The 22234-nt window shown below is 37.7% G+C and overlaps 1 protein-coding gene across 5 annotated transcripts in view; it reads right to left on the reverse strand.

Moving 5' to 3' along the window:
* CDK14 (cyclin dependent kinase 14) overlaps positions 1–22234 on the reverse strand; it is a 464786-nt gene that overhangs the window by 64149 nt on the left and 378403 nt on the right. For 4 of the 5 annotated variants that reach the window (XM_067562226.1, XM_067562222.1, XM_067562224.1 and 1 more), the window contains 2 exons: positions 21047–21186; positions 16440–16588 (listed from right to left, as the gene is read on the reverse strand). In XM_067562226.1, coding sequence (XP_067418327.1) covers positions 16473–16588; positions 21047–21186 — 256 coding nt within the window. In that variant the 3' untranslated portion in view covers positions 16440–16472. Of the gene's footprint in view, positions 1–14725; positions 14945–16439; positions 16589–21046; positions 21187–22234 lie in introns of those variants that run through there. The other variant, XM_067562223.1, reaches the window with a different exon arrangement.

Genomic DNA, 22234 nt, shown 5'->3' on the forward strand with positions numbered 1-22234 from the left:
AGATCAGCAGGCATGCCTTTTCTTGGAGATGAAAAGGACAGGTATGAGAAAACCTTCTTTTGGGTGGCAAATGTCTACTGATTTCTTACTAAATAATAAGTGAAGTGAAGAATAGAGCAAGTAATGGAATGACAACAGAGAAACACATCAGATGGGTGCCATGGTGGCAAGTGACCTTCTGCTAAAGGGTATTTCAGAAGATGCCCGTAGGTCAAGTTTACGACGCTTTGTGAATATCAGCAAGCACCTATTTTTGGAACTATATAAATAAAATAAATAAGGGAATAAAATAAGCAACAGCAATAGATTAGATAGGTGCTCTTAAGACTTCATCTGATGGAGCTCATAGGTTCTCTGACCACATTGTCTTGACTCATCTGAAACAGTGTGTCCTCTCACAGCCCCACAATTGGAGATATCATCTGCACCTTTATGTCTCTCTGAGGCACTTATACATCAAAATGGAGCTGGTATGTCTCAGTGTCCTCTGTTCTCCCACAGAAATTCACAAACTGGGAACTAGATTTTTCCAATAACTCCATTCCATTGAGGCATCTCCCAAACACCTTTTGACACTCCAGAGTTTCTCTTTCCTATAGTTAGGATTTTGACAGAATATGGGAGGATTATGTCCTGCAATCCATGGGACAATGATCTTCTTTGGTGTGAGACCCTCTATGGCTCTCAGAACCACTCTGTCCCTGTGAAATAAGCGATGCTATGGCTTAGTGGTAGAAGCTTGTGCTTCTGATTGCCGATAAGCTGGTCTGGTGGCTACTAGGAAGATGACTGATTGTCGAGTTATAGAGATGCTGAAGTTAGGATTTTAAGTGGTTGTGAAGTGAAGACCTGGAAAACTAAATTAAGAATCCAAGTCTAGCACTTGAAAGCACAGAACAGATGTCAGCTTTCTAGCGCCCTAAGGAAACGTGCAACATGTGGGTGATCTAATAAAAACAAAACTCAGGGCTAAAGCATAGACTCTTGGCATGCTGCCCAGTATGCCCAGAGCCACATTGTCCTGAAGTGAATTGCAGGTTTGATATGGATCATTATGTTGCCATATTCCTTTCTCTGAAAATTCTACGTATCTATTCTAGTTAGGTGAGCATAGCCTAGAAGTGTATTCTTTCTGCAAAGTGAGAGAGGGTATTCAATGCACTGCCTCATGAGCTTTCCTCCTTGAATAATAATACATTTCCTCATTGTGACTATATGTTCTGGCCCATATTTTCCATATTGGAATGGTTCTTGCATATCTTGGAGAGAAAGAGATGTTGAAAAACCCTCCTGCATCAAAAGATCCAGGATAACACCTTGGTACAGCTCACTCTCTCTTATGTTCCCCCTTCCACCAAAGAATTAGAAGATTTTTTAATTTTGATATGGTCTGGAGGCACATCCTGTTGATTGGAGGCCGGTGATTTTCTATCCTGTTTTGTGCCAGAGGCTTAATTCTTTTGGTGATGACCAGGCCCGAGCGGGAAATTGACTCCACCTATGCCAAGTTACTCTTCTGTTGATTGATCTGTGTTTTGTGGATGTCTGTGCTCTTGGAGATTCTATATGTCAGATAAAGGATGGCATCTAATAAAGCTGACTATGAGCAAAACTTAACAAACACTCAGGGCACTAGAAAGAAGTCAATCAAGAGTACCTAACATAGGTATTCGACAGTCACATGTACGACTCTCAGGAACCTCCTGTGGGCCAGCCTGTGTGTGTAAATATGCCTCCTCAAGATTTAGGTCTGGTCTATGCAACAGACATATAGCAGTATAACTACATCACTCAGGGGTGTGAAAAATCCACACACCCCGAGTAACACAGTTGTTCTGACTTAACCGCCCAGGTAGGTTATGCTTCTAGGGGAAGTGGAAAAACTACACTGACAGGACAGCTCTCCCCTCAGCATACAGTGTCTTCATTAAAGTGCAAGAGTGGCACAGCTGCATCAGTGCAGTTGCGCTGATGCAGCGTTTTAAGTGTAGACTTGCCCTGAGTAAGATAAAACCATCCTAGAAGATGCTCATAAGAAAGCAAGCACCTTCAGTCAGCACTTGTTGATCTGTTTCCTCCTGGAGCATCAATGGAGTGATATCTGCTGGCCACCACCCCATGGTGAATGACAGTTGTGTGGAAAAGGAAGGACAGAGGGTTAAAAAGAGGAAAATAGAAGTCAAGGAAGGAAATGGATGGAAAAGTGCAGAAATAGTTCATTACTAGGCTTCTGGTTAATAGATTTTTGTAACCCTTCAATCAGTCCTATCCTACCACACAGGAATTTATATAGAATGGTCAACTGACTTACATTTCAAACATGGTTGAATTATACAAATTAAAACATTTTTCAATGAAAACGGCAAACATTCCCCTAGATCAAATTGTGCCCACGTGCGTATTCCTGGGTTTACTTTATACAAAACAGCATGACCCCTTAACAGAAATGAAACAAAGTGCAAGTGCTCCTGCACACAGACAATGAGTCACTGAACTGGATGCTGGCTGTAATCGCTATGGACCGAGGGTACTGCACGTCATACGTGCGGCTTTGCATGCATCGTTCAGTCTTTGTTGGGCTCCGTCTGAGGGGTGATTCAGAAAGCTGGGTCACTTCATGAAATGAATGATGGCGATTTCCAAAGAGGGCTCAGAAACTTAAAAATGAAGATGTGGAAATATGTTGACAAGTATGTGACATTCTTTGTTTCTGTCTCATTGGATTACCAAGGAATCCTTAAGACCAGATAAGTCAGCATTGTGGGAGCTTCAGACCCAACTGCAGGACTATCTTCTTGAGGACCCTGAGGGGCAAAAGAAGTGGATCATCAACCCTTTCATTATTATAATTACTATTATTTATTTGTATTGTGGTAGTGTCTAGGAACCAAGATGCTGTTGACTGAGCAGCACTGGCCGGGCCAGTGCAAGACAGGGTCTTTTGTAACAAGATGTGCAGCTGGCACTCGCTAGCCAGCACCTCAGCAGATTTCATCCTTCTCTGAAGGAGAAACATTCTGATAAAATTAAAGAGAGTTCTGGCTGAATTTTGTGATGGGGTTCAGAAGATACTGGCTGGGTTACTTCTGCTTACTATTTCCACCTTAGACTCATGGGAATCACTAATTGTTAGGGCCCTGGCAAATTCCTATTTCAATAGGATAGTAAAGGAATTCTTTGGTCCCTGATCATGTCCCAGGTCAAGATTTCTCATGCGCACTAGCCTCCATCACTAGCTCCCATGTCTTTCGTCCTGCTGCCTATCCAGCTCTTAGCAAGATGCAAAGAGTGTCTCTAATAACTATGACACTCACACATGAGCCTCATAGAGTGCCCTTAAATCTGTCCCGACAATTAATGCTCCCAAATGGTTTGCATCCTTTTCTCCTTTCCTGACAAAATTCTAACATTCTAGCTCCACTCCCATTACCAAATAAAGAATTTAATATATTTTATCCAGACTTCCTAACATTTAAATATCTAACCAAAGTAACAAAATAGGTTTTCATACAATGATGATGCTTCGTGAACTCTTCCAAATTGATTTTAAATTTTTATTCATTAAAGAAAGAGTGTTATCCTATAGGGCATTTACAGAATTACACAACATGGGCAAAATTCTCCTTTCAGGTCTGCACAGCGGCTCTTGACTCCAATATTCTGCTCTCCTTACTGTACATGCACGGATCTGAGATATATGCATGTATAGAGAGCTAAGAGTACCAGAGCTGATTGCCACAGTATGGACCAGAAGGGGAACTTTGCACTAAAGTAGTCATCTGAAAACTAGAAAATGACTTCCAGAGGGGTAGCCGTGTTAGTCTGCATAGAGCAAAAACAACGAGAGTCCTGTAGCACCTTAAAGACTAACAAATTTCTGCAGGCATAAGCTTTTGTGGGCTGCAACCCACTTCGTCAGATGCATGAAATAGATCTGTGATTTCCATTTCATGCATCTGACAAAGTGGGTTGCAGCCCATGAAAGCTTACGCCCGCAGAAATTTGTTAGTCTTTAAGGTGCTACAGGACTCTAGAAGATGACTGTGTTTGCAGTGCTGTAGTAACTCCTCTGTCTGACAAATTAACAGACAGAGGGAACATAGCTTAATGCTAAGCTTTTTATGCAGAACACAAACTAGAAATAATCTGCTGAGTTTTTTAAATAAATAAATTCTGATTCACAGTTATCAGAAGGGAAATCCAACTGCTTGTGGTTAGTTGGTAAAACAAGCCATGGCTATTTCATTACTGACTTTAGAAAGTTTTTCCTAAGCATAAAAAAAAGGAAAGCTCAAGTCAGAAAAACGTTGAAAAAATACATACTCAGAGTCTGAATACTAAGCAAACATACCTCAGATTAAAAAAAAGAAATAAAAGAAATTAAGCAGTGCTGTACACGACTTGCAACAATAAGCAAACTTGCTAGATACATGCATGTTTAAGATAAATGAGATAACATTCCTTGTCAAGAGAAGATATACTTTGCAATATAAGTTATTCAAAGACAGCTTGCTGCTTTTAAACCAAATTTACTCAGTCTAAAATGGTATGAATGTGTCCAAGACGTTTTTGATAAAGAATCCGATTCCACTTCCATTTAAGTCAAAAGATGCAGGATTGAATGAAAGTGTGGGCAATGGCATATACAATATTATTTTCTCATTGTTCAATGTACCACCATTTTTCAAAAATGTTACCCATGTAATTTAATTTTCCCTGTCATGCAATATATCTTATACACTCAGATATAGAATGATGAAACAATGAATGGCTAGTAGCATTAATTGCCAGGGTTCAGCTAACCTCTCTGTGACGAAGGTTCTGCCTGCAATTTTAAGTGACAGAATGTCTCAAAGAACACTGAGCATTTTGTATGGCTGAGACTTAATATAAGCATCCTATAAGTCAAAGGTAGCCAGGAGACCTTGCAGTATTTCATTTAGATTTAATTTCAAATGAAAAAACAAACATTTAAAAAAACCCTTTATTTTCTACTTTCTTTTCTGGAAATGAAATTATATTGTGAAACTGGAATTGTATTCTGATTGTATCCAGTCTGACTAACCAAAGATAAACATGAGATGTGTTATGATTCAGTCTGCCATTGAGACAGATTTTTCACAACAGTAGCTTAAAAAAGATAAATCTTTGTGTTCAAAAAACCCAAAACCAAACCATACCATAGCATGTTTATAATAAATGTATTCTGTATGTACCAGGTTCTGCCGAACTGCTACAATCGCCCAGATAAACCATTTGAGAGTATGTCAGGTTTAATTAATACAACATGACCTGATCATTTCCACAGCAAGGAAGAAAGAAGTTCGCATTCTTTAAATCCAGAGCTCAACCTGGAGATTATGCTAAATTGCTTCATTCATAGTCCACTCTCCTCCGCACATGTCAGGAGGACAGCATTTGTCCCCTCTAGTGATAAACAAATTATACATGAAATCAATTCCATTTCACAATAATTTTCCCTATTGGGTATTATCTTTCCTCTTCTGCTCCCTCCAGTTAAGCTTGCATCCTGTAACTTGCTAATGAGCTGGGGGCTTTCTGTTCCAGGTGGCACCCCCTGCCTCGAAGTCATGACATTTCCCATTTCAAATGCTGCTGGCATTTTTCGACAGCTCCTGCTAACTAGCCTTTTTGACCTGCACTAAGAGGAACTCATCTGATCGAATCCTCTAACCTGCCAATCATTCCAACAAATGATCTTCACAGTCACTCCCAAGGCAGGAAAAAAAAAAGAAAGAAAGAAAGAGAGAGAGAAAAAGCTAGCAAGAGAATGAGGGAGTAGGCAAGCGAGCTGCCTCTGCAGCTACCTAATGAGAATACTTTAAGTCTCTGAGGCAGCTGAACACTGAAAAACTGGTGGGAAAATTAGGGCAGAATTGAATGCCTAGCTCTGTAATTACTGATTTCTTTCCATCCTGAGATCATTTTGAGAGCAACACTTCTGATATGTACCATTTTCTAAAGAACACAAGTAAATTGTACCATATAAATAGAAAATATATTTATTTCCACTGCCACCACCAATATGCAACCCTCATAATCCTGCTCTGCCAAACGGCGTTCTTCATGGAATTAATCAGGAGCTGTGAACTTGTTAAATAAATATTTGCACCAACGGATTGTTATGATTTGTCACTGATTTTTTTTTTGCTCATATAAGCCATAAATAGCATTTGAAAACAATTTAAATGCTGGAAATATTTACACCTCTTTATTTACAAATATAAGCACAAACCTCTGTAAACAACAAATATAATTTGAACATAGTTTATATGAAGTTTTGTGGATTGAAACCAATCATTGTCATAACTTCAATGAGTGATTTGGTTTTTCTTGGTTTTAGTTCATTTTACATTGTGATAGATCAGCTACTGTTGAATTATTTAAGTGTACTAGGAGACCTGTTTAATTTTAAGATTTGTTTTGCTCTTGTATAACTTTAACATTAACTTGGTTCCGAATCAAGTTCAATAGGTGGATAGTTCAGACTGTGAACTAATAGATTTAGAAAAAAGAATATATAAACTAAACAGCTGCGGTGTTGAACTAAGTAATGTCGTACATACTTCATGTAGTATGGAATACAACATTTTTATTAAGAGATTATACAATAACATTGTATGTTGCCTTTATACCATTATTGCACAAGTAATAATATACAGCGCATTCTAAAGATATTGTTCCTCCCCTTTACAGAAAATATGTTTAAGATATATTTGCAACAGTTATTGAATATAATGATTCTACCATTACATAAAAATGATAATCCACAATTAAAAAAATCAAGACATGTACATAGTCAAAATTATATTAAAACAACATTGATAGTTTATAACACCACCAGAAAATTATGGAACTATAAGTTTTAAACCTCCACTTCTTAAGAATTAGACGACATTGCTTCAGTGTTTTTCTACTCTGTTGTGCCTAGGTATTGGATAGTTTAATGTTTTATTCTGAATTTGTCTGCTTTTTGCCCTTAGACCTTTAAGGTTATTTAATGACATTCAACCATGGGAACAAAAGTCAGACTAAACTGTGAATTATGGGGCAGCATAAACTCATGCAATTTGATCAATTGACGCTTAATATATTGCTGTATTTATGGGCCTGATTCTGCCCACAGCTGAGCACACTCAATTCCCATTAACTTCAGTGGGTGTTGCACGTATTTATCCAAGGACAGAATTTGGCCCTTATGGTTTAGTTTCTTTGTTTCATAATTTACCATCATAAACTATGCAAATATGAAATATTGCTACAAAGCTCTTGAAACCATTAATGCATAGAAACCATCCCAGTGCATACAGTTCCAAGGAGTTTAATGAAATTGATTTTTGTTTTATGATTTTGCTAAAAGTAAAATGTTTTATTAATTCTGAATATTGCAAATTATGTCTTAGAGGCAATGCCTCTCATTAGATTTGCTGTCTCTATAAGTTACAGGCCATGTGTCAGCACTAGAAACTTCTTTTTTGTCTGGGAACCTAAGTTTCTCCCCTTCAGTGATTCCACTTTTCCCCATAGACAAAGCCTAACTGAGGAATCATGTGACAAAATAATCCCAAAGAAGAGGTGACCGTCCATGAGAGAATAGGATAGTTTAGAGCTTCTTTTGCATCTCTTCCAGTCATTGTCATTTAGACATTGTCCTCTATGCATTCAAATGTCATCCCAGACTATCAGCCCACTTCAACTCAAACAGTCTTTTATGCCTAGACACTTCTTAGAGCATGAACGGACCACAAAGACTGTCTAGTGGGAATTGGTTGCTATCCTAATATTAATAATACAATATAGTGTACATAGGGCACACGAGATTCCATCTTCGGTATCCCAAATTCAAGAATAAACAAACATGAAATGAAAAGATGGGTAAATACTGTTACCTAAGCATTTATTTTATTGAAAATACCACCAATATTTTCATAGGTTAACTGCATATTCTGAGATTTTTAAATTAGAATCCTACACACTAAAAATTACTTAAAACTACAGCTAAAAATGCATACAGGCAAATTATCAGTTAGAAGTGAACTAAAACATAAGCATCAGACTAAACAAAGGTAGAAAAAATATGCTATTTTCCCTTGACTCGGGTTCACTTTAATATTAGTGATACTTCCTTCTTCATCTGGCAGCTGTGTAGCTGACCTGACTGTGAAACAATGTAACTCAAAAATACACCTATAAATATGCAACTACAAGTTCCAACAAAGAATAATACAGAATATACAATCATAATACAGAATTTATAGACCCGCATCTCAGATATTTCAAAAACTGGTCATGGCAAGTGCTGTAGGTAACAAGCCTAAGTGTGATCACAGTTTCCATTCTGTCTTTCTCACTATTCTCTTTTCCTTCGTCCTCAATTCCTTCCCGCCCTCCCAGGGGACCTTTAAAGAAGTATCTTGCACTGCTTCTAAGCACTGTGTCAGAATCCTGCAAACAATTTGGGAAGCCCTTTTCGCATTATTTAATCTACTCTTGATCAGCACTTCTCTTCCCCAAAATCTCTTCTGCCCTCTCTTCCACTGTAGCTCAGGACTTTAAAAAAAATAAACAAAAAACATTTTTTCCCTCTTTGTGCAACCTGTTTAGAGGCCACATGTCACACAAATATCCATCCAACACTTTTGCTTCTCCCCTGAACCATCTTATTTGAACTGCTGCTTGTGCTATTTCTTACATGCAGAGGAATATGTGCTCTCCCTGCCTTTCATTAATGGACTTGACTGGGTCCTCTGTTTGAATGGCTCAGTGAGACCATGTGAGAGGCTCTCATCAAGTGTGGATTCTTAAGTGGGTTCTTTAAGTGAATGGCTTTAACTGACTGCATAATTCCATGTCAGTGGATTTCCAACTCCAAATGTGGATTTGATCCATGAAATCCAAGGGAGTTGTGTACTCCAGTGTTTCATGTAGTGAATATGACCAGCAGTAACGAAACCCATTTTAGAGTAGAATACACTGACTATGGACTCAATTCAGGGAAACACTTAAGCATGTGCTTCAGTACCACTGAGTACACAGGGCTGGCATGCAGAGCCTTTCCATGGCACATAGGTTCCTTTGGCCACTGCTTCATCTGCAGTCCGCTAGCACAGTTCCTATGTGAGACTGAAATATAGTCTAGTACTGACTTGCTACATGATGGATGAGAATTTCACCCCCTGAGCATATGTATGGCGGTCTCATTGGGTTCAATATGTTTGCATGGTGGGCTTGAAGGCAGAATTTGGTATATAGCTTCCATTTTACACAAATTGGAACAAAATATCCTTCAGATAAGTATATAGCCCAACATCTGCGGCTTTCTTAGACAAATTGCTATGTGCATTAGGGTGTTTCCCAGCAGTGTGGTGGCCTTATTCTTTGATGCAAACTAAAACACACTAGGAACAGTAACATAATGGTTTTATGGGGCTAACATTTTAAAATTATGGCACTAAAAATGTTAAAGAGCCACAAAAACCTCTAGGATCCTGTAGTTCTCTCTGTGCTCACTACTAATTTAACATTTTACAAAATTAATGCCACAATTTCAACTCCATTTAGTACTATTACTGGACTCAAACCCAAATTGCTTTCGGCTGCCCACCACAACTGCATCTTATTAGCCTTTTCACTAAAGACAATTTATGCAAATCCAGTATTATTAGTAAAATAATTAAAATGACCCTCAACATTCATGTATAGACATCATTTGCTACTGAGAGATGCAAGAGAAATTAGGACTTTAAAACACGCAATCTTTAGTACTTAGGCTTCCATCTTTTCAATTGGTGCAACACGAGTACGTCTATACATCTATTTGAATCCAACTCTAACATAAAATAAAAATAAAAAAGCTGTATCTTTAAAATAGTTCCATCTACTGTTGTCTTGTTACATTTAAGTGTTATTTTTTTTCCTACAAAGAATTTGTTTAACATTGAACTTCGAATTTTATCCTTCCCAGAACTTCTATGTGATGCTTTCAGCCGTTGATTAAATAAACAACTACAGATTCAAAGTCAAGCTAGCTCATACAGTACCTCAGCCCAGGAATTCCCTTTTATGCAGACCCTACTTCATAATTACTATGGTTTTATCTTCTGATGCTGGTCAGAACAGGAATTAGAACCACAGTGGATAGATCTCCCCGGTGATTCAGCAGTGATGGGACACAGAGGGTAGAGAAAAGCAAGGTGGTGATGAATTAGAAAGACTTTTCAAAACAGACTGACTCATACACTGCTGGACTATAGCTTCCCCGCAGCTTGACTTAAAGAAAAGCTTCCAAAAATGATGTTCTTTTACAGCAGTTCTGAGGAGGGCCTCTTACACAATTTGTAAATGCTACGGTGAAGAAATAAAAAGGCAAATGGAAATATTTGTATCTGTAATACACTTCTCACCATACATAAAAACTAGCTACTACATTGGAGAGAAGCATTTTTACAAAACATTTCTGTGTTTTTGGATACCACAGCGCAAGCATTTTAGCAATTAGCAGCTTTTGCCATTATACTAGGCACTGTTGTGCATTAAGCTTTATTTTGTTTTACACAGCTGAGCTGACCTGAATGATGATATAGCCTTTCTGATTGGCTGGGATTATGTCACTTGCTGTCTTAAATGGACACAGAAGAAAGAATTCAGCATCCTGCAATTGAAATTCAAGATTGCTTGTATGCATGTGCCTGTGGAGAAGCAATACAAATAAAGACCACTTTTTGTTTTGTTCCAGTGCATTGTCAAGGAGATTTATAAAGCCAGGGGGATCTCATTATGGTAATACAGGTTAAATACTTTAAAAGCATATGGCGTTACCATCCTGAATTAAATTGTCCCTGCTGGCTCTAGGAGGCACACAATAAGTGGGCAGAAACAAATCTTTGTCTTTGTTCAACCAATCAGCACTCAGGATATAAATTACTATGAGAGAACATAACATATATTATTTGATAACAGGTAATATCTTGCCTTTTCAAGTACCATTTGATTTATCCTTCACTAGAGGAACAAGTTCTGGCCATAATTTTTACTGACCAAAGGGTAAAAATGGCTTCCGAATTTCTTGTGGCCCAGTAAGGTCATTAGAGAAGCTGGCATTGGTAGAGCTGTGTGAAACCACCAATTTTTGTTTGATAGGTATTGACATGTTTACTGCCCATTTAAACAAAACAGATGAGCACTATTAGACATAGAAGAAAGATAGTTTGCTTTATCACAAACCCTCCCAAAACATGGTTTTTGGCTGTAGTCAAGGGCTTTTATCACAGAGCTCTACGTATGGGCAACAGAGACTTTTTCTGGATATGGAGCTCATTATTTGATATTTCCTAATTTCCCTCACTAGTGACCAATCTTCAAGTTGCTCTTTGATGACTTACTGTTCTGGTGTTCCAGGTGATGCATGCCATCTGTCCTGTATGTCACAGGGGCAGCAAGACAATGTGCCACTCCCTGTTTGAGGTTCATGGCAATGGTTTTCAGAAACCAGGTAACTGCTGCCTCACCATTGTTTAGGAATTGTTGGCAGCTAGGGTAGCAGCAGGCAGCAATAGCACAGCTGTACTCCAACAATAGTAGTGCCTCTCTGGGATGCTTTGAATCCCCTTCGCAGCCCCTGCTAACAACTCTATTCCTTGCAGCAATTTCTCAGGTGTGGTTAGCCAGGGATTCCTGAGGGGGAGAAATTGTGAAGGAAGGGGGCACAAAGAGGAACCAAGGGAGGAATAACTGAGGAAAACGCATCCCCCGCTCAGTCAGTCAGTCGGTCAAGCTTCTGGGCTTAGTTGGAGGGGTTTTTGTGCCTTTGGTGGAATTTTATATCATTTTTCTCTCCCATTTTCTATCACTCTTCAAAGAAGAAAATAAGCCAAGATTCTTCCGTAGCATATCAAGCTGAATGGCAGAACCAAACCTGCTTGGTTTTAACTCAGTGGTTTTAGGGAGACAAGCCATTTAAAAATATTTCTCCTTTTTAGATGGTTGATGAGCTGAGAAATATTTTATATACTGTACATTTAAAGTTTCACCACTAGCATCTAATGTAGCGCCTATAGAAACAAAGGGGGTAGTTTACTCCTCAGAGATTGTTCCAGGCTCTCTGCAAACACAGACAGACAACCAAATGAGCAGAAAAGCATCTCTACTCCTGTCTAACTTTTCTCTCATTGCCTTTTATTTTACTTTATTGCAGCAGGAAAATCTTCCAAACATCTCAATCCCTTTCACCCCTTCTCAGTTTATATACTGTGAGAGCCTCCCATCCTCCTCCAGGCCCTGGGAAAGCAAGTAGAGCTGGAGACACGGAAAGACATTTACTATTCCTTCACAGTGCTGCTTTCTACTCCTCTGTGCTCCTAATAATAATACTTACATAGCCCTTCTATTTTTTCAGATATCTGCACAGACACTAACCTACTCAATTCTCACAAGAGCCCTATGGGACAGGTAGGCAAGTATTATCCACATTTTACAGATGGAGAATTAAAGGCACAGACAGGTTAAGTGCATTTCCAAGCAAGTCTAAGGGGAAAAACAGTTCAAGAGAGTTGGTAGTTTTTCAAAGAGACATTATTAAGGGCACAAGAGCAAACTATCCCACTGCATAGGAAAGATAGGAAGTATGGCAAGAGACCACCATGGCTTAACCAGGAGATCTTCAATGATCTGAAACTCAAAAAAGTCAAATTACAAAGGATGAATGTAAACAAATAACACAAGTATGTAGGGACAAAACTAGAAAGGCCAAGACACAAAACGAGATTAAACTAGCTAGAGACAAAAAGGATAACACAAAAACATTGTGCAAATACATTAGAAGCAAGAGGAAGACCAAGGGTAGGTCTGTTACTCGGTGGGGGAGAGGGGAGATGCAGATCTGGAAGGGATCTCAAAAGGTCACCAAGTCCAGCCCCCTGCACTGAGGCAGGACTACGTAAACCTAGACCATTCCTGACAGGTGTGTCTCAACCTCTTCTTAAAACCCACCAATGATGTGGTTTCCACAACTTCCTTGGGAGCGAACTATAAAATAGTTAAGAAACCTTATAAGTCTAACCTAAAACTCCCTTGCTGCAGATTAAACCAATTACTACTTCTCTACCTTCAGTGGACATGGAGAACAACTGATCACCACCCACTTCATAACAGCCTTAACTTATCTGAAGACTGTTACACCAGCTCCGCCCTCAGTCTTCTTTTCTCAAGACTAACCATACCCAGCTTTTTTACCTTTCCTCATAGGTCATGTTTCCTTAACCTTTCATCATTTTTGTTGCTCTCCTCTGGACTTTCTCCAATTTGTCCATATCTTTCTTGAAGTGTGGCACCCAAAACTGGATAAAAAACTCCAGCTGAGGCATCCCCAATGCCAAAAAGAGCAGGACAATTATCTCCTGTGTCTTATATATGACAGTCCTGTTAATACACCCCAGAATGACACTAGCCTTTTTCACAACTGTGCCATATTGTTGGTTCATATTCAATTTGTGATCCACTATAACTCCCAGATCCTTTTCAGGAATCCTACTACCTAGCCAGTTATTCCCTGAGTTATATTTGTGCCTTTGATTATTTTTTTTCTAAGTGTAGTACTTTGCACTTGTCTTTATTGAATTTCATCATCTTGAATTCAGACCAATTCTTCAACTTGCATCATAGTATCTGCTCTCCTCCTTCTGCCTCTTCTCTCTTTGCACTGACTATTTCCTTTTCCCTGAAGCCCTCACCCCTCTATAACTCCCACCTCCTCTTAACCAGCTCCTCTTTCCCTCTCCATCCTAATCCACCAGCACAAATTCAGATCCCACATCTATCCCCCTCTGCCTCCTCCCCAACTCTGACCCCCCTTCCAGTCTCACTGTGTCCACCTTCCACAATAATGCAGCCATTATTTTTCATGCTGACCAATATAACAATATCGTCTGTGTTACCCTTTGCTCCCTTGTTGGTTGTGTTCACCTGTTGTGCCTTGTATTATCCTTAGATTGTAAGCTCTTCAAGACAGAGACCATTCTTTGGTTCTGTGTTTGGTACAACACCGAGTACAATAGGGGCCTGATCCATGACTAGGACCCCCAAGTGCTACTGTGATGCAAATAAATAATAATAATAATAATAAATTTGCAAAGTGCATTGGGATCCTATGGAATGAAAGATGAAAGAAACCACTGAATGCTATTCATATAGGTATTTAGTAAGAATGAGCAAAAATAATGTGAAGAAGGAAATTTAACTGCTTACTTTCAGATACCAACTTTTATTGCAAATTCTGTATAAATTCTTGTTTGGAGGCTACAGAAATGAAATTCTGTACATAAGCTTCCAAAAGAAAGGTACTTAGCACAGATGGGCACATTTTAAATTTATTTTAGATGGATGATATATCATGTTGAAACAGGCAAGGTTGAAAAGATGTCTGCAGGGACACAGCTCCAGAAAAAGAGTAGGGATTAGCTTGTCAATAAAGAGTAAACAGACTGCTCCGAGACAGCCTCATTTTTGATATTAGAAAGTCTTAAATGGTTTGCTGGAAAAGAGCATGTGCAATAACTGGGGCAGACTGCCAAGACTGAAATCTGATCACTTCAGTTTTCAACAGTCACTCTTTACCCTAGAAACCACGCCTTTAACATTACAGGTTAAAAAAATTAGAATGGAACATAATTTTATAATGGTAGAGACTGCAGTTAGAATTTATTGGGATAAGTGTGTATCTGATAATGTAACATATATGGATAGCTAACAGGATTTATTTATTTTTTCACAAAGAATATTAACAATATAAATATTAGATTATAAAATACATTAGGCTAGTTTCATGGTGGGAGATACAATAACATTACAGTTTACCTCACTTCCCAGTAGTTCTATGCTAATTTATTTGATGTCAACAATATTAACCAAGACGAAGATATATTTTAACCTGCAAACAGAAAAGTGCAAGGGTAATGCCTCTTTCAAAAGGCAATTCTTTAAGGACTAAATTTTGAAGTGACATAAAGCTGGTATGAGATATACTTGGGTGCTTCATAAATTAGTAAGGAAATGAGTAACTGTTGCCTAAATTGTGTAGAAGTGTAGAACTGGAAGGGACCTCAATAGGTCATCTGGTCCAGTCCCCCACGCTCAAGACAGGACTAAGTAATAACTAGACCATTCCTGACAGGTGTTTGTCTAACCCGTTCTTAAAAACCTCCAATGACTGAGATTCCACAACCTTCCTAGGCAATTTGTTCCAGTGCTTAACTACACTGACAGTAAGGAAGTTTTTCTTAATGTCCAACCTAAACCTCCTTTGCTGCAAGTTAAGCCCATTACTTCTTGTCCTATCCTTAGAGGTTACTTGAAAATGGTTATCTCGACCCCCTCTCCACAGTCTTCTCTTCTCCAGACTAAACAAATGCAGTTTTTTCAATCTTTCCACATAGGTCATGTTTTCGAGACCTTTAATCATTTTTGTTACTCTCCTTTGGACTTTCTCCAATTTGTCCACATCTTTTCTGTCCCATTCTTTCAACACTACTCCAGTTGAGGCCTTATCAGCGTGGAGTAGAGTAGAAGAATTGCTTCTCGTGTCTTGCTTACAACACTCAGGCTGATACATCCCAGACGTTACTATGAAAAAAGGTGTCTAACTCCTTTTAGATATTACAGGCACAAAAGACACCCTATGGGGTGCAGATGGAAAAGGGGATGTTGCTGGTCCAAAAGAGTGCGTGTCAGAGGGATGAAAACCTTGCTAAGTCTGTATTATGGTAATAATGCAAACAGACAAAAAGTAACTTGTAGATTGGTATAAAATGTGTAACAGCCATCCACCTATTTTAACTTACACGTGCAACATGGCAGACATTCCTGACAGTCCCAGCAACATATAGGTCTACACAATGCTGTTAGAAAGTCTGATGCCATAACAAGCAGCATTTTAACACTGAAATATGTTTTAGATGCTATGACTGAAAAGCTGCTGGTTCAAACAATCCATGCAAGGTCAAAGTGATGCTGGTAGAAAAGGAGATTTATTTATAGGATCTAGCCAAGATCATTCCCTCCACCAAGGGCATTGGCCCTCCCCTTTGTCATAGTGGTAAACTGGGATAGGACTCAGTCTCATTGGACTCATCACTAGTCTCTCAACCCAAGTCTAATAGCGAACGTGATATGAAATGCCGTCTTTCATCAATACCTCACCAAAAGTCAATTTCTCCCTCTAGGTGCCAGCTTGTAATGAGTGCTCTCGGCTGTATCAGTGAGGAGTCTCCTATTGGCTTCTGCCATATTCAAAACATGTCAATCACAATATTTCAGCCCATCCCTTCATTGTGCCAGGGACTAACACTGTCTTACTCATGTGAAATCCAAGCACAATTTAATCCAATGTTGTATTTGAAGAAATTCTTTCTGATAAGCATTCTTACCTGCATTCTCTGTAGTGAATCTAAGTATTCTCTTCAGTGCTTGCTGTTTGATAGACCTTTGCCACAACTATTGTTTTTCCCAAAGACTCTCATGCTTTCGTCAACCTCTGGTTGTAATCTTACATTCGGTACAGTAAAAATACAAGACACTGTGGAAAAAGTGACAATTCAGAATGTTTTTGTTTTTTGTTTTATAATAAATGTATTGGTTTAAAAATATTCAGCTAAATGCTGCAGCAGACATTGAAATAAGGAATGAGCTTTGTGCTACTTCTAAATTTTTTTAAAAAATATCTTCAGTGGGAAGGAACTGGGATTGTTTATGGTGGAGGATGTTATGTGAGCATACAACATTGCCAGACATCTTGTAAAGAGTTGCGTTTTCAGTTTTTTTGTTTCTGCTCATGCTGCTCACATCTGTGATTCATTTTTTTCCTATTACTTTTGCAGTTTCTCCTGTGTAACCTTTAGAAATGCACCAGAATGTTTAAAAATAAGACAGGGCCATTCAGTAATTCAACTTCATGTCTTCCAGCTTCAAAACTCGGCTGCCTGTGGAATTGAGCCTCTACATTTGCCTTCCCTCCATTGCAAAAGAACAGAATAGAACCACAGTGTTAAAGACCATTAAAGTTGTCTAAAAAAATATCCAGTGAATATTTAAAAGCAAACCAAGTATCTCTACATAATGCAGGTCCAGTCTATCGGATCTGTAGCTGAGCTGCTGGAAAAATCTGTTTCAAGATAGCAAGGTGATGGCAAGAAAATGTGTGTATGGAACTAATTATTAAAGGCCATGATAATATTAACAAGGAATGTCAAAATACCAAATGATGATGGACTCACACTGATGATCAAGAAACCTAGTTCCAATTAGGATGCCTCAGACTGGTTGAGATAAACCAGTATTTTCTATCTTTTTGAAAATATTCGCACCTGCGTATCAGGTTGTTAGGCATAAAAAAAAATCTATTATGTGCCCCAGGAGATTGAGAGAATAAAATTATAGGTGCACATTTAGAGGTTAGACTGAGACCTTCATAGTTTTCTTTGTCCAACAGATGCTAGTGCAGCTAATAGGTGCAAGGATCACCACATTATTTTTATACATTTAATAGATTCAGCTATTGTATTTATTTTAGAGTGTGTTTACTTCACTATATACTATAATATCTAGCCTTGTAATTATCATCTTTGTTCTACTGTACTCATACTAAAATTTATTCTGGATGTTTCTCTGGATGTTTATTCTGGATGTTTGTTTTTTTTTAAATCAGAAGGTGTGTTTATAAATTATTTACACATACTTATGAATGGAAATGCTTATGGCTTATTTAAGTCAAAGAGTGAGGGAAAGTACTTTTTTATGGAAAATGAAATCTGGCACCTTTAGTGTCAATATTACAGTTCAGGTCTGGGGCTGTTGGAAGACTGTGTGATCTCAGGTGCACTCATGTACTGTACTGTGTTCTCGGAGCACACCCAGTGTGGAATGTTTCGGTTGGTCTCAAAGCACCATTGTTCAAGTTGATTTGTTCTTTATACTTCTAGTGAGCTGAATTATCCGCTCCCTTTTTGGATGAATTTTGTAACAGTAGTACAAGATTCACTAATCCTATGTCTTTTTTGAAATTGTATACACTCAAAGTGAAGATTACAATGTAGGTAAGGTAGAACTAGTTGGAAAATGGAACTCCCATCCCACAGGAAATTCCAACATTCGAAAAAACTTGTTTTCAGTCTGAATCAGAACAAAAAAGTCAAAAGTTTAACATTTTTCTTGGAACGTCAATTCCAAAAATTTCAAATTTTGAATCATCATAATATTTCAATAATGGCAAATCATTTCATTTAAAAAACATCAACATGTTTTGTTTCAATTATTGCAAAATATTATAATAAAGTATAAATTATATGTTAAAATCATATCACAAAAGTTGAAATGAAACAAAAATGTTGATATGATTTATTGACACTTTTTCTATGAAAAGTTCATTGAAATCTATACATTTCTACAAAATGTTTTGATTCAAATGAAACTCCAATTCCTGATGGAAAAGTGTTTCCATCAAAATTCCTTCTAATGTTAGGGATTCCTTTCCCCTCTGAGACAATTGTGATTCTCCATAGGTTAAAGGCCTTAGATTTCAGTTTTGCATGTGGACTTTGTAGTCTAATATGTGTTCCATGAAGAGGATCAGCTATAACATGGACTCTGAAAATGGCCTGGTAGTGTTTTGATTGCAAGGGTTTTGACTGTATTGTGGCTAAATGCTGTTGCATTTATCCAAAAATTTAATTAAAATAAAATATAAATAAGAAATATGTCCAGACGCCTGGATAAAGTATTAACCCAGACAAGTGAAGTCACCAAAACTAGTCATTTCACTACAAAGTAAACATTTTCCAAAGTCTCCAAAGTATATGACTTCTTTGTTTTGTAAATATGTTTACAAGTATATCCAAGTTGTACTAAATAGAAATGATTGTAGTATTTGATACTGGGATTGTCCTTTCTTGCATCTGGATTTATGCTTCATAATGATTATCTACTAGACACAGAAAGAGTATATCTGTAACTCAAAAATTTTACTGGAGGCATTTAACAGAACCTTGCTTTAAAATATAATGATTTTTCATCTTTATTCTCCCCCCTTCAAAAGGTTTCACTGCTCCTGATGTTTAACGTTATGCAAAGACGTGTTTCTGCCAATGAATATCGCCTTATGGTTATGCTTCTGCAAATAACCTGCTGTGAGCTGATAAAAGGATTAATGCAGCCAAAATTCTTAATCTGTGAAATTACAAATTAAATTCTCATATTAAAAATACCACCCTGAGGTATTTTTTGTGGTTTTAATTCCCCTCTGGTGTTCTGCATACATTGTGCTTGTTAATGACTAGGACAAGACTGTCTCTGTTGGCAGCCTGCTGCAGAGTGATAATGTGTAGGCATTTACTTCACTGATAGAACTGGATTTAACCACTGACTGATAAACTAAGTGGCAAGTGGGTAATAAGTCCATATTAACAGAAAAGTACTACTACAGAATTCAGAATTCATCGACTATCAAAATCCTGGCTAGACTAAATTGTACAGTCTCACAGGATTGAGATGTCACCAATGCAGAGTGTTTTTTGTTTCCATTTAGTGGGAAAGGAATAACTGAACTGGCATGTTTGATTAGCCATGAACTAATTACTCTCTTTGCATCATACTTTCAGCAAAGACAGACTTCCTTACAGCCTCATTAGCTTAAGGATGGGTGCTTTGGAAGGAGGGTTGGTACCTGGAGAGGATGATGAGAGTCCTGGATCCAGTGTTAATAGAGGGACTGAAAATCTATTAGCGCTGCAGGTGAATTGGAGACTATAACCTGCAATTAGTTACAAGGATTTTTTTGTCTCTGCATACTCCAGAATGGGGGTTAGCCCTAAGAGAAGCTTACTCCTACCCTTGGGAGTAGGGTACCTTGAGTGCCAGTTTACAGAGCTGGCTTATCGTGGGATCCAGTGCTGTTATCTATTAGAGACATAAAAACTAAAAATTTGGAAGAGGTAAAGTTGACTTGCTAGAAGTGAAGTAAGCAAAAACCTATTGTTGATTAAAATTTGCAACATGAGCCCAGTTTTTCAAACCTGAATGTCCAAATATCACATTTTATTGCTCAGATCAGCATGTGTAGGCACATAAATGCCAGTGTTATATGACCACATAATGATTTAAGTTTCTGGATATTAGATTTGGATCTCCTGTTAAGGTACTTGTGTTTGAAAATTGAAAACAACTTCTATTGTTAGAGTGCAATAACACATTTGTCCATGTTGCTTTAAATAAAAGTCATAAATAAGTTTCCCCTGTGAAACCTATTTATGGTAAAAAAAAAAAAAAAAAAAATTCTCTGAATCAAAAATACCCTCATGTATTATAAGCATGGTTTTGTCAGAATTCATTGCAGTGACTTTTAGCACTCTGGAAAAAGATAAGGAAATCTGTGATATAAACACTTCACAAATATTTAAAAAGAAATTGACACCATTTGTCTTGGATGGAACATTTTTGCCAAGATAACTGAAATGTATTTTGTTTAATAAGAGAAACAAAAGAGCTGTATGTGAATACCGAAAGCATTCTCAACTAATAAAATGAACTGCAAGTTTTCTTCTCATACACTTCAATTCAACAAATTAACCAACTGTCTACTTTATGTTCCTCAGTCTTCTGAATGCCAAGTCCTTTTCAAAGGGTTATTGTTATAACGGATCCAGTGTCTGAGAATCAAACATTGCTGGATTTTTATCCTGTGTGCTGCAGGTAGTTAAAAAGTACTGTATGTTATAATGTGAAAAGCACTAAATATGTAAATTGTATTTTTTCCTTTTGCTTTATGACAATTCAGATAATTCTCTTGGCTGCACACATAATCAAATACAAAGATAGCTAGCTGCAGACTGCAGAGCAGAGATAGCAAAGGAGAATCCATTTTTTTTCCTGTGTCAAGCAAACTATGCAATTTGAACTACAGAATTTTGCTCAAATATATAAATTTATATATATACACCAATTTCCTTGCTTTTATTCAGCTCAGAGGTTTTGTCATACTCACTATCAGTTAGCTCCCATAGCCGTGGGGGCAGATCACTGAAATATTCGTGGCTCAGGGCTGCCTGTGCTGACAATCTGTTCTTTGGGAAACATTGAAGTAGTTTGGAGGCCAGATCCTCTGCATGATTCACATAGGTTAGCCTGAAACACAAGCAAAGAGAAGTAAAATAAACAGACATACCTACATAAAAGCTAGTTACTCTCTTTATTAATATAAGCCGGATTCAGTACAGTTAAAATGTAGAATCTTGCATCATTGAAGATTCAGGGACCAAAAATGACACTGGTTCAAGGATTTGCTATATTCCATACTGGACCACTGCCTAAAATGTACTCTCCTTAGACTAAGAAACCAGTAAGATTTTTGATTGATATCCAAAAGAAAAAATGTTGGATCTTGCACATATTGAATGTCTTCATCATCATTTCATTTTATAAATTCGAGCACATCTTTCTTAACTAAAGATCTGTTTTCAGACAACAAAGTCAGAACGCCAATTATTTAAAATGTCTCCATTTTGCAGTTCATGAGCTCACAAATAAGGATATTAGATGAGCAGGCCAAGCTCTCAAAGCATTTGAAATATATACAATTATCTGCCTGTAAAATGCTAAATCCTATAGAGTTTCAGTCCAAATTTAGTTTAATAGAAATATGACATGAGGACAATTAGTCTTCCAACTTGTTTGTCTCAAGCTGATTTTCTGGAATATCACTCAAGAAGCAAGATGATGTATAAAAAAGTTCCTTTTTTATTTTCAGGCTCTTGTAATAGTGGGTTGAGGTTCAACAATTTATAAGCATCATCATTCAGAGATGACCAGATAGCTGAAAACCATATGCAGGTTACAGTGCATACAGGAAACATCAAAGAGAACATCTCTGATGCAGACTTCACAAAGACTCAACTTCTTCTGCCCATTCTTACCACAATCAGACTTACTATACAGTCAGTGTTCACTATGCCTATGAGAGGTACAAACATCACTTAAAGCTACTCTAGCCCAAAGGATACATTCATTACGAGAGGACGCACAGTGATTCCTCTGTAGGGTGACTTAATACTTTCCTTTTAAGACTTTAGCAGATACTAATAAATACAAGTGATTAATACACGTAAATTATGGGCTAACATACACAAAATATGCTGCTATTGATGGTAATCCAAAAATGTTATATTCACTGTGT

This window comes from Emydura macquarii, unplaced genomic scaffold (assembly GCF_026122565.2).
Source record: "Emydura macquarii macquarii isolate MOO-44397 ecotype Brisbane River unplaced genomic scaffold, CSIRO-AGI_Emac_v2 contig_2422, whole genome shotgun sequence".
NCBI lineage: Eukaryota > Metazoa > Chordata > Testudines > Chelidae > Emydura > Emydura macquarii.